Source organism: Metarhizium robertsii (genome assembly GCF_000187425.2).
Source record: "Metarhizium robertsii ARSEF 23 chromosome Unknown MAA_Scf_1, whole genome shotgun sequence".
Lineage (NCBI taxonomy): Eukaryota > Fungi > Ascomycota > Sordariomycetes > Hypocreales > Clavicipitaceae > Metarhizium > Metarhizium robertsii.
This window is the reverse complement of record NW_011942149.1, coordinates 5,964,528-5,977,463: the sequence shown is the minus strand read 5'-3', so window position 1 is coordinate 5,977,463 and position 12,936 is coordinate 5,964,528. Positions and strand designations below refer to the sequence as shown.

The 12,936-nt window shown below is 51.2% G+C and overlaps 5 protein-coding genes across 5 annotated transcripts; 1 reads left to right on the top strand and 4 right to left on the bottom strand.

Moving 5' to 3' along the window:
• Nucleotides 1–2,347: 2,347 nt before the first annotated feature.
• On the bottom strand, nt 2,348–3,022 carry MAA_01786 (uncharacterized protein; the record flags this gene model as incomplete). The annotated part of the gene is made up of 1 exon (XM_007819784.2): nt 2,348–3,022. The coding sequence occupies one exon, from the start codon at nt 3,020–3,022 to the stop codon at nt 2,348–2,350; it is 675 nt and encodes a 224-aa protein (XP_007817975.2).
• Nucleotides 3,023–5,091: 2,069 nt separating this feature from the next.
• MAA_01787 (uncharacterized protein) lies at nt 5,092–6,109 on the bottom strand (the record flags this gene model as incomplete). The annotated part of the gene is made up of 4 exons (XM_007819785.2): nt 5,092–5,358; nt 5,420–5,675; nt 5,748–5,904; nt 5,968–6,109. The coding sequence occupies 4 exons, from the start codon at nt 6,107–6,109 to the stop codon at nt 5,092–5,094; spliced, it is 822 nt and encodes a 273-aa protein (XP_007817976.2).
• A 1,245-nt stretch (nt 6,110–7,354) lies between these two features.
• On the bottom strand, nt 7,355–8,344 carry MAA_01788 (ibr finger domain containing protein; the record flags this gene model as incomplete). The annotated part of the gene is made up of 2 exons (XM_007819786.2): nt 7,355–7,783; nt 7,841–8,344. The coding sequence occupies 2 exons, from the start codon at nt 8,342–8,344 to the stop codon at nt 7,355–7,357; spliced, it is 933 nt and encodes a 310-aa protein (XP_007817977.2).
• Nucleotides 8,345–9,258: 914 nt separating this feature from the next.
• On the bottom strand, nt 9,259–10,380 carry MAA_01789 (uncharacterized protein; the record flags this gene model as incomplete). The annotated part of the gene is made up of 2 exons (XM_007819787.1): nt 9,259–9,674; nt 9,744–10,380. The coding sequence occupies 2 exons, from the start codon at nt 10,378–10,380 to the stop codon at nt 9,259–9,261; spliced, it is 1,053 nt and encodes a 350-aa protein (XP_007817978.1).
• Nucleotides 10,381–12,143: 1,763 nt separating this feature from the next.
• On the top strand, nt 12,144–12,890 carry MAA_10723 (uncharacterized protein; the record flags this gene model as incomplete). Its single annotated transcript, XM_011412441.1, has 1 exon — nt 12,144–12,890. The coding sequence occupies one exon, from the start codon at nt 12,144–12,146 to the stop codon at nt 12,888–12,890; it is 747 nt and encodes a 248-aa protein (XP_011410743.1).
• Between the last annotated feature and the right edge of the window lie 46 nt (nt 12,891–12,936).

Genomic DNA, 12,936 nt, shown 5'->3' with positions numbered 1-12,936 from the left:
TGATGTGCACCCTGATTGTCTACTACCCTGAGATCACCCCGGCCGGCGCTAAGGCGGGCCGCCAGGCAGTTTGCCCAAAGCCATTCCTGGGCAGGCTGCGTACCCACCACCTTCCCAGGCTTCGAGCCGTTGGACTCGGTTCTCGATGCACCCAAGTGTAGGGTTTGTCGGCTCGACTGTCTGCGAGACACCACGGATGGTGTCGGGGGTGGATGTTTCGCCGTTGCAGCCTGGGGTCGCGCCCGCAACGGCCTGGGAAACAACCCTCACTTGCAGCGGTGACTCACGTTTATCGTAATGGCCAGAAGCTGGCTCAAGCTCATGACAGATGTCTGCATTTGCCTTGCCCGTGGAAGGGAAGAGAAAGGGAAAACAATCCTTCTCTTGGCATCTATGTATCTAGCCCCGTGGGAAGCGGCGTGCGTCGGAATCCTGACTGGACGAGACCGTTCCATACCGGGGGCAGAATCTGAAAAGGCGCACCGCTGGATGTTGATGGAAAGGCGTGGACAGCTTTGGTGCACAGATTCTCGTGGTGATGGAACGAGATCGCATTTGATTGCTGTCCATCACCCATCACCCTCGGCTCGTCGATGAATATCTTGCCCGGGTTCGGGGCAAAGTCGTCGTGCATTTGCAAGGCGTGGAGCAGCGAACATGTTCACGGTAGTGACGCCAATCATGCTGGACGTCATTTGGCGCATGCGTCGAACCACAGGCCGCTCGATAGGGCTGATTGGCGTTGGACACTGTCCTGCCTGTGAGTGTTGCAGCCTTGCGTGATGCCCTGTGATGTGCAGGACGACGGTGAAGACGATCGATTGCCTGACTGCAGGCTCTTCTTGGCCAGCCAGCTCCACCATCGATAGCGGGTTGGAGAGGCCCATGTCGCCAGGCTGCCATGCTGCCAAGTCGTTGGCCGCTCACTTTGGCTGTCAAGTGGGAAGGTCCTCCTGGCGCGCCTGCGGCGTCAGACGAGCGGGCCATCCCGTCCTTCCTTCCTCGTTTAGCCCGTGCGGACCGGGAGTTTCGTGGCCCCAGTCGGAGGCCGTTTGAATCCACGCCGGTTATTCCCTTTAGTCGACGATGCTGCATTGCGACCGCTTTTCTCTTCTAAAAGAGTGTGGTGTTCCAAGAGCTATTGGGGAAAATATATCAACAAGTGCATACTCCCCTCATACGTTCGCAAGGCCACCTCATCCACCGCAGCACTCCACGGACGTACCTGCATACATCTCCGCAACCAGCCGAATCAATCAACGTCCAGCAATCACCATACTACAGCGACATTGTAGTATGAGTACATACGTGTACAGTACATTTCCTGCCACGCCAAAAGAAGCCCGGCTCCATCCGTGGCGGATGCTCCAGGCGCTTCTTCTTCTTCGTCATTTACTTTTTTTCCCAGCTCCCATCATCTGTAATCGTCACCAGCCGCGCGTCTGATGACCTCCCTGTGTGCGCCAAAGTTGTCGTTTCTCTTCCGGTCTGCCTGCGCGACATTTCTCTCCCCACCCACTTTTTGTCCAAAAATACTGGTGAATCAATATTGACGCTGACGCGATATTACTTACCTAATAGGATAGGGGGTTTGTCATGTCTGATTTTGACAGCTTGCTGACATTTGCCACTGCTCATGCAGGCCCCTGTGCTAAAGTGTCCACGAAAGGATCCTGTAGCAGAATCTTGGTGGTGGTCGCATTTACATGGTGGCCATTTTGGGATGTTGCGTAGGCTCCGCTCCCAAGGTGCAGGGTTTTAAGTTTTGACTGTCGTTTTAGGTCAGGCGCTGGAATCTGTTGGTTTTTACACATTTCAATGCTCTTTGTTCGTTTTATTTGTATACGCCTCTCTTGGAAGTGCTGCAGACGACCCACATTCATTGATGCCTGGCAGAACCAAAAAAAGACACAATGGGCCGTTGGGGAACGTCACAAGACCACAGGGTGTGCGCAGCGACAGGTGACAGTTTACAAAGTGTATTTAGTAAATGGTTGGTCTAACTAAGAAAGAAAATGTAATGTTATCAAGAAGGAGTGCATGTGGGTCTTGAAGCCCAAAGTTGTACGAGCGTATCGCTCAAGGGTATTGGAGATTGAACTACTGTAAGTCAATGAAGACAAAAGAAAAGAGTCCATCCTTGACGTGTATCCGTGGGAAGTTTATCAGAATTACAACTTAGGAGAATGTCAGCACAGAGCCAAATTGTCTCGGTTGAACAAGTACCAACCCAAAGCCTCATTGGAGTTGTTGTGTGTCAAGTAGCAGCGTAACAAATCATTGAAAGAGTATGAAACGCAGGAGACGGAGGGGAGAGAGAGATGGAAACATGGAATGTACAGCTGGATCAAATTATCCGCCTACGTTTCAAAATCTCTTCGTATGCCCTCATTTTCTCCGTTCTGATATCCAAAGTAATGCAGATGTCGTCATGGTTGCGTTTGGTATCCTCGTACATGTCTCTCCAGTATCGGCATTCCTTCCGCCAATATTCTACTTCCCGAATGAGGTCTGATACTCGTCGCCCGCAGCTGGACCCGACTTCGTCCTGCAAGTGCTTGATCTTGTCCTTGAGACTGTAGTTTTCGTCCTTGACATCCCTCTTTTCCCTCTCCAGTTTATCAATAGTCTGTCTTAGACTCTCTGCGTCTCGACAGTGCTTTCCTTCGTTACGGCTCGCATTGTCCAGAGACTTTCGAAGGGCCGCGTTGTCTAAACCGAGAGTTTTGATCTGATTCTGCAGCTGTGGCACGACGACGTGGCGGAGGTGATGTGCATCCCCTTGCGCAGCCGTTAGACTGGCTTTCAGAGAACTAACCTGTGCAGCCAGGCTCCTATTGGTGTCTTCGAGGCATCGCTCCCGCTCCTTTATACTGTCCCACTCCTCAACACTGACTTTGTAGTAGTCGTGCTCTACATGGTGGTGGTGATGGTGGTGGTGGCCATGGGAACGGGAGCGTTTGATGGATACAAATTGCTGTTTGCCACTTGCCGTTGTTTCGAGGTAGATACGTCGAGACATTCGGGTGTCGGCTTCAACTTTGAGTTTCGGTTGACTTTGTTCGGCACCCACCTCGACGGCGGTTGCTTGTTTGAGTGTGCGATTTTGCTATCCCGTCTTTGACCAAGACAAGACGGGACGCTTCGGCGAGCTTCAAAACGATGCAATGTAAAACACAAGCTTGAATGGCAATGATGGTTCTTGACAAGAAAGAATCTCAAAGGAAACTGAATGAAAGGCAGGATAATGCCGTCTTAATGTATGATGCGCGGACTGAAAGCTAAACTCAGGCAGGTTTATCGATGTTGTCTTTGAAGCGAAAGCTAATGAGAATGAGCTGGAGTGCACAAAAGAGAGGCACTCGGCCACAACAGGTGATCAAAGGAATAAAGAATGATATATATCTAATGAGAGGCTAGTGGTCACGACAAAGACCACGCTCAAGTGTATCAGGCATGGGTCATCCTTTTGTAAGAGATATTTTGGCCCCCTCGCCTGTCCCTACCTACAACTTCTTTCATACTACGGCCACATGCAGAATTCAAAGAAGACAAAGTGTGCCACGCGATCGTAGCATATGGCCGCAAATATGGCCTGCGCGGAAAGTCCTAGTGGTGCTGCATCTGTGGCTGAGGCGTCGCGGCTGGACCTGAAGCTCAGGGTGAGCGAAGACGTTTGGACGGGAGTGACGGGATGTGGTGAAGTTGAGGCGTCCGGCCCGTCCACATGCAAGAACAGCTCAAGCCACCCCCCGGCAGGTTGCCATCCAAGTAGGCGTCTCGAGTGCTTAGTATGGCTGTTATTATTATCTCTTGGAGCCTGCAAGATATAGGTAGACCGTGAAAGAACGTGTGCGTGGAGGGACATAGTGAGCGAGAGCACGAGGATCTGGTACACGGGCACCCATGTCTCATCTCGATCATATGCCTTTGACCGGAGGCCGCCTTTGTGTGTTTGGGCGAACGAGCCCCCAAGTGTCTAACAAAGTCGTGGCTGAGAATTGAGGGTCTGCATTCGCCATAGGCCAGCAAAATAGGTCTCCTCAATGCCAATGTGGAAAGGGTTCGAATGTTCGAAATGCTCTGCCATATTTCATGGTGCCAGGTGAGCCATCCGACGGCGCTCAACTGTTCGCGCTCCAGCGGCTGCAACAATGTCGTCAGTAGAAGAATGCAAGGGCGATGCAGGGACAATGCACGATACCCGTCTGCACACTGGCTAGCAACGTCGTGGCCATCGCCGACTGGATGGCGTTGGGCGAGGTCAGGAAAGGTGAGGCATGCGGCCGAATGGCATCTGATTTTGGATTGAGCCTTGTGGCAGGGTCAGTTGACAGGAGGACACCGAACCGGTTCGCACAGTGTGACCCATGTGCTTTGCCCTACAACCACGTGCACACTCCATGACCCCCAGGCTCTAGGCTGCAGCCCTACAGTGTGAGGAAGATTGTCACCACCTCAGCCTCTAGCCAGGGAGTGATGAATACGGTTGTCTGGGGTTTGCCTCCGTTCAATATTCCGAAAAAAAATCCACTTCTGGCTTTTTTGCCTTGCGCCAAAGTCGAAAAAGGTTTCGCGTTCTTCTGCCTTTCAGTCCGTCCGGCTCATGACATGGACGGAGCCCATCGCTTGCGCACCGTTCGCTTGGTGCGAACTTCGTTATGAGATAAGTCGCGTCAACGACGGTCCCTGAATGTGAAACGGCGAGAGCGTCCGATTGTCCCAAGACTTTTGGTTACAACGGGGTATCTATTTAAATGCAAAAAAAGAGATCAGGGCCATCGGTTGTCGCGCATTGTTCCAAGTGGCACGGCCTTAGCCTTTGTTATGTGGCGTTTGACGATGCGCTTTATGCTGCTCCTGCATCAAATACCAACAAAGGTCAACGGTACATATGTCTCAGGATGATTTTGTCAAAGTAGGCGAGCAGCTGGACATAAATGGCCAGATTACCCCAGGCGGGACGCGAAATTGAATCAGACACTGTTCAATGCTTTCTCTATAAATACTTCCTCACAAGTACCGTACCGTACCGTACCAACCAACACGCAACCAGCATATTATTTTTGCAATCTCATCATCAATCCTATCTCATGGTTTTGGGACTGGCCGCGCATCTCTGCTTCCACCCAGCCCACGATCCGGTGCAATTGAGAAGCCAGACCACAGGAAGATGAGGAGCGCGATGTATTCCATGACCAACGCCATCAAGGCAAACAAGACGGTCGAAGAAGCGGCGGGGTAGCCAAACACGGGATTCCAAAGAGTCTCCGTCTCTTGAGCGTGGGCAGACTCGATGAGACCATAGACGGTACGTACCATGATGAAGGGGCTGGCGAGAAGGGCGCCGCGAAGAACCTGCGTGAACGATTAGCCAAGGTGCGCGGTGTGATCTCTGTGGCAGTATTTTCGTGTGTACCTGATGCCCGCTTGGTCGAAGGCTGGATTTACGAGCATGGTAGTAGACCTGCATTAGGGTGAGGGCCACAAGCTCAGCGGCGAAAACGATGTAGCCGGCGAGTACGAGGTTGTGCCCGGTGTGGACGAGATCTGGATCAGGTTGTGAACCGATGCCACCGCCCGCACCAAGGAGTGCGATGGCGGCGACAAAGGTAAGTCGAAGGCCGACCATGATGCGGTGCGTAAACGGGCCATCTCCAAAGTTGTCCATCAGGCTGTGTGAATGGGGACATTAGCCTGCTGACCTGCTCGGATCAAAGAACCGGGGTGTAAAGCAGTAAGCATACATGATTCTTGTGAGACCTAGGTCGGCAACTATTAGAGGAATTACGCCAACATTGAGCAGAATGGTGGCTGCAATTGCAAGACCTATATCTGGTTCGCGGTTATGTTGTTCCATGTTTGCTACCATGGCTATAATGACAGGGCCGCCCGCGAGTCGCACTTTGAAGTGTCGTTAGTTCCAATTCTGGTTGTTAGGTCTTAGTGCATGGAGTTCGAGCCTACTGAGAGTAAAAGGAATAAGAGGCCACCAGGCCATTCGTGGTCGGATTTTGCCATTTCGGATCATCAACCAGATGGTCAAGGGGAGCATTGGCAAATAAAAGACTGCTTGAGCAATGCCCAGCGAAAGATGTGGATTGACCATTCTCGCGGCGCAAAGTTCGTTATAGCCAAACCAATGGTCGTTGGGGTTTGTAGCTAGAAGGCTGGACAGCCTTTTTTTTTTTTTGGGTTCACTTCTCAAGATCTCATACAAAGTCCATCCAGGAGGGTTTGCTTTTATACCGAGATTCGAATTCTATTCTACAGATCATAAATTCATAATCCGGAGACAGTCACATTATAGATATATAAGTCGGGTCCGTCAGTCCGTCGTTAACAGCCACCACTTGCCACTTACTTCCATGTCCCGGCCAAAACTCAGTCCCAATTCAGAAAGTTGTACCGAGCTGACACATTGTTAGTGTCAGTCAATATGCCACCATGTGCCATCTGTTGCCGTGAGCCGAGTAGACGAATCACAGAGGCAGAAGGGATCCAATCATTTCGTTGTATAATGCCCAGAATGTACAAGCGTCCTTTCTGGTCTTTCAGGTGGTTTTTAATTGCACACAGACGCTGGGCCCGTCGGCTAAACCCCTTCAGGATTTATACCGCGAGAGTTTCTGGTGCGATCTACGCTGCTGCGTTTCTTCACTCGCAAACTTTGGGCGGGCGACTGCATATGCACGTAGCAAGTCAAACTTACTCGTCGCCTCGACAAGCCACGGATTGATACGTGGCTCATCATGCAAGAGAAATACGTCAATATGTGCGAGGCGCACGTTATGCGCAGAGCCAGGGACATGGAAGCATTGGGTGTGCCAAACGATTGGGTAAGTACACTGCAGTAACAATTGGAGGCTATTGACTCTAAGAAACATCTCTTCCAGGCCCGTACAGATGTGCAGATGAGCTGTTTCTGATCTGCTGCTAAGGTTCCTCGGTCTCTCTTGCAATGGTGAAACGCCATCACGAACCGGCTTCCTTATATGCTTCCCTTCATAGCCGGTTATATCTGCACCGCCGACATGCCAGAAGTCGACAATCGCGGCATTCATATATAAACTCCGGCATACAATCGAAACACTCTTCGCACTGAAAAAATCCCCTGCGAGACTTCCAGCGATGATTCCAGCAGTCATGGTTTACGACCAGATTATTCCGTTCTCGTTCTACAAGGGCAGCACGGTTAACCCCCTCGATATGAAGTAGATCCGCATCACGGTCAACGATGGCATTGGCTCGATCGACCAATCTATTTTCATCCCACTGGTCGCAGCTGCAGTTCTTCCACTTCACTCCGCAAACATAGCAAAATTGAGCACCACATCGACAAGCTGGGGTAGTGTTAGTCGGTTTTGACAAATGACGGATCTCGGCGAATAAGCTCACTTATATGGTTGCAGCCAACTTCCAGGTCGACCATTCTGCGGCATGAGTAACATCTCTGCCAGCCTTTCTGCGCCGCGACATTGAGCAGGTCCATCGTCGCCACATCTTCAGGACAGTCCCCGTCATGAGATGAGCCCTTGCAGATAGTGCAAGTCTTACTTTGGCACTTGACGCAAGTTGCAATTTCTCCCCGGATGAATGGCGTCGGAATAAATGTAGAACAGGTAGCTCTGTGGCAATACGTTCTGTTCTTGGTGGAATACTCCAGCTCCTTGGCCTGATACTGTCCCGCTAATCTTGCTGGGAGGAAAATCTGATTAAGGCCGAGAGGTATGGGCTGGCTGCAACATCGGGGAGGGAATAGGGACTCGTCGTTCAATGCCGACTGGAACAAATCGGCTATGCACGCACGACAGTATTCATGTGTGCACGGGCATCGTACCGTCTCAAAGTATGGAACATCCGTCATGCAAGCCACGCAACGTCGTTTCTCGATAGCCGCTGTCGAAGTGCTAGGCCGGGCTGCCTGTTTGGATGAGGATGCTGCAGCGGTTCCGGAATGGTCATCTTCGCCGACATACAAGGCCACAAGCTTCTTGACCATATCGTCCTCAATAGCTGTGTCAGGGTCCGCGGTTCCCGGCCCCTGCGTCGAAGCTTCGCCATTGATTGCAAGCTCACGGTCGCGTACGGCCTGCTCCTCCTCCTCGACAAGGCTCTGGATGGCCTCACCATCTGTCAGGATGGCATGAGCAAGACTGCGACTCATGGCTTGGTCTACATGGAACGAGGCGAGGGACTCGAGCTCGAGCTTGAACAGCTCAGCTGCCAGCTCTCCATCGGGGGTCTCTCCTGCCCTATGCTTTCCCTTGATTAAGTTCTGGGCATCTTGTAGTTGAAGCTCAATTATTAAATCAAGGCTTGCTTGGTCAAAGGAGTCGAACATGGTGGTCAGTATCTGTGAGTCGGTCCGGATTTACCGTCTGTCGTTTGATACTTTCTTGCCCTTAGCATGGAATTGGAGGCGGGAAATGTTATAAGGCGTGGAGTCACGCGATCCAGCCTCACTCGGTCAACACAGCCGAGATTGAGGCCCCTTTAAAGCGGGCTACGTAAATGACTTCGTTAGTTAGAATTGAGGATCATCAATTCTCTCCCAACAGGAAACAAGATTAGGTGAGAAGAGGGGTTTGGGGGCGGGGGCTTGTTGATGGTAGGACAACATTGAAGCAAATTAAATGCAAGCCCCACCCCCAAATGTTCCAGACCGTGAAACAGAGGAAACACCAGACGCTAATTACAAGTCTTTGAAACGACTTTTGGATACTATTCCCATCGAGATTGTCATGTCTGCAACGGACCGTCCGATAATAAGAGGGGATAGACGACGCCGAATTTGATAGCCTGGCTTGATCCGTCTGGCCAAGTTGCGGTACCAGCCACTTGGAACACATTGACGCGTGAACGGTTCATTTTCTTCAGCAACTTGAGTATTTCAATGCTCTGTACATCTCACAGCAGATATTTGAGGTTGCGGCGACGGGCAAAATTTCAAACCAGTAGGTCAACATGAAGAGAGATCCGACGGCTTCGGTACAATTTCATGATGCCATTCCTGGAACAAGGCTACGAACTATGTCGCATGTTTGACACTGACGCCACGACACGCGAGAACCACGGATATGGCCTGACAATCGAGGACAACTGTGCCAGAGGATGAATCCTTCACTCCGTCAACACAGACTGATATAGGCGCGGTACGTCATATCCGAACAAAAATGCCGAATTGTTAAGCTACATGTTCTTCCTAACGGGCTCACCGATATCCTTCCTTAATATGGCCAAAGCATGAATATTTTACTACTTTTCCAAGGGAGAGCTGGGCTGTTGCTGTGTGAGGTCACTGATCTGCTGTTCAAGTCTCTTGTCCTCGCACTCTATCTCATGTACTCGTTGCAGGTACCGCCGCTCCTCTGCCAATACTATACGCCTCTTCTGGAGCTCCCCAAGTCCGGGAGTATCTTGATCCCCATTTTCTTTCGCTACTGTCCGCATATCACCTAGAGTCTGGCTCTTCATTCCGTCTGCTTGTGGGGGACCTCGAGGTGAGCCAGGAGGAGCTGCATTGGACACAGTTTGGCCTGCCTTTGGTGCTGAGCTCCCCGGCACCATTCGGAGGGGAGTCGAATCTATTTCGTAAACTTGTCTACTCAACCCAGCAGGCGCAGGTTGCCGTGGCACGTATAAATCCATCTCGTGGGCCATCTCTGTCGAACCTAATCCAAACTATATTAGACGTTTCTCGTTCGGGCGGTGCAGAAGAAATGCGTGAGAGAAGAGCATACCTAACAGCTCATTATGCCCAGACCGTGTAGGATGGCCATCTTTCTCTTCCTCCGACGGTCCATTACGGACTTGGCCTGAAGATGCGCGGCGTCGGTGGCGTCGACGATAGCACCAGAATGCTCCCACGAGAGAGCCGAGGGCAGCTACAATCGCAGAGGTGATGGCTAGCACGAGACCTGTGGAAACCCCTGAGCTTCCAGAGGCTGTCGATGTTGCAGTTGAACTCTCGGTTGGCGTGCTCGCCGGAGTGCTTTTCGAACTGCTGGATGGGACGGGCTGTGGTGGTGTCTGTGTTGTTTGCCGCCAGCTTGCAGATTCGGGCGCGTCAAAGGTGGCCTCGGAAAACGATGCGGGATGTACATTCTGGCAGCGCCAGTCAATAATAGACTGAGCCCTGAGGAGGTCGGCGGCAGAGCATGCGCTTTGGTTAGCACACTGAGCAACGGGATCGACGAGTTTGGACTTGGTGCGAGGCCGGCATAGACAAAAGGCAATATCCTTATCATTCCCCGTGCACCCAACGTTAGGCAGTGCCTTTTGGATACAAGACCGGGCACAGGGAGCCATCTGGAAGTGGCTTTGCACCAAGGCGATGCCAGCCGCCACCGCGACCACGACCACGGTTGCGGCTTTCATGCTGAAACTACTAGTGGGATGATGAGAAGTTGGCAAAACTCGTGAAAATGAGGGATAGGGGGACTTGGGTAGACATAATGCTTTGCGGGTTTGTGGGCGGCACTTGGAGGATAGGAGTGAAACAAAGGCTGATGGTGACTTGGACGAAATGACTGGTCAAGGGAAAACAACAGTCGTATCGTAATGTAGAGCACCGCAATGTTGTAGGCTACAGAACATACAAGACCTACAGGACCTGCCTGACCTGTGCGCATCTTCGGCCTTGTCACAAGAGCCTAATTGGACAGCTCCCGAGCGATTGGCTTCGGTTGACGCCTCGTGTAAGCAAAATGTTCCAGAAGTAAGCGGGTGTTGGTATTGCTGTCTTCAGCCGACAGGAACCAATCTTAATTCCCGATACTACTATCTGCGGGACGTGAAAAGGGCTGCATGTTGGGGTCTTGGTGCCCTGTGCCGCACTATCCCCGTCTTTGTGCCTATCTTTAATTGCGTTGGCTGTGCCTGGATGTTGGGTTGTGAGACCGGGCCATACGGATAAACGACAAGGTCGGAAACTGAGACACTTATTTTTTTTTAATATAATGCTGCATAATACTACTGAGTACTCCGTACCTTGCTCTATGAATCTGCCGCAAGAGTAATCAAGGAAAGAGAGCCTAGAGAGAATCAGGGGTTAAGCCCCTGCTGGACAGGCTTATTTGATGCTGGTGGTGAGAAGATATAGGAAGCTCACGGCATAGAAGATTGATTATCCAACCTGAAGCAACCAGCGAACAATGCATTTGCCAGGCAATTTTGCACAGGCATGTCGTCAAGTGTGCTGGGTATACTCTTGAAGAAGTCAGCCTTGAATCATGCATCCAGAGTATGGGGTGTTTTGACGCCTGAATGGAATCCCGAGATCAAGTCCAGATGATGTTAATAAGGTACAGTGGTGTACGGAGTACGTAGTACCGTAGGGCTGGGGTACGGATGACAGGGGGCAAATTGACGTTTTGGTGGGAGATGGTCAGGCCGTACCTTCCAAAAAGGGAGAGACCCCTGCGGAGTACAATTCGCTTCACGCCACCCAGGCTGCAGAAAACCAGAACCTCTCTTGCAATAAAATTCTGTTCTACGAATCCTTACTTTTGCGGCGGAGGGCTGCAGTTGTTGAGTATTCTGAAATTGACCAAGTCATTGCGCAGGAGAAACATGCTAAACATCCCACAGTGCAACGTTTGGTTCTCTTGAGCTTTGCAAGTCTGGAGTTTTCGCTCCGAAGTTGTCAATGTGTCACTATAAGGAGGCCAAGATCTTGAGCATCCAGATGGCACCACAATCAATTGCGGCTCTTCTGTCATGGCTAAACAGAAGAAGTCGAGAATGGGAGCTGGAGTATGTCATCGTATACCCAAGTACTCGATGACAGGCTGGCGCCCGGTTGACTCAATGCTGAGCGATGAGGTTTCCCATCTGATGATGAAACCTCGTACCACATCGGCGGGCTCGTCACTGTCCTGGCCAACCGTACGTACAAGCCTCGCCTGTTGTTCTGAACACATCAATGCGTGCAGCCGTGCTGCTTGTTATCTGATCATGTGGCTAATCAGCTGGCCCAGTAGCCTCAGGTGGCGGCTCCAGATACAGCTCAGCTCAGCTCAGCCCAATAATTTTACTGCATGCTCGAAACCGTCATATAAGAATACACCGTGGGAGACAGGAGGTCCCCGAAACATTATCTCACCAAGCTGCAAATCAAGGTCAAAGTGCAATCGCGAGATATGCGTCTCCTAAATGTTGATAGCCTCAAGCTTAAATATTTTGTTGGCGAGCCTGGTCATGGCGTGCCCGGTTATGCTATTCTCTCCCACATCTGGGGCGACGACGAGATTTCCTTCCAAGAAATGACCGAAAACGTATACCCCTCGACGCCAGCTTCGCTGAAAGGGCTTCAGAAAATCCTTGGCTTTTGCGACAAGGCGAAATCTGACGGCCACAGTTGGGTATGGATCGATACCTGTTGCATCGACAAGTCTTCCAGCGCAGAGCTTTCCGAGGCCATCAACTCCATGTTCAACTGGTACAGAAACGCTGCGGCTTGCTACGCTTACTTGTTCGATGTCACAAGCGACGAGGCCCCGGCAGGACCACAGTCTGCGTTCCGGTCAAGCAAGTGGTTTACGCGCGGTTGGACACTCCAGGAGTTGCTCGCACCTTTCGAGGTAGCATTTCTCGCGATGGACTGGCGTGAACTTGGTGCAAAGTCTGATTTGGCCCCCATCATTACAGAAATTACTCGAATTGATCAACAGGTACTGTCAACCTGTGTTTGGGATGACGTTAGCATAGCAGCCATCATGTCTTGGGCTGCAAACAGACGTACAACAAGGGTGGAGGATGAGGCATACTGTCTGATGGGATTATTCAACGTGAATATGCCTCTCATTTACGGCGAGGGACGAAACGCCTTTTATAGGCTGCAATTGGAAATTATCAAGTCTTCGGATGATCAGTCAATTTTTGCCTAGACGTGCGAGCCTGAGGGGCCATTTACATTTTCTCTCTACGAACAAG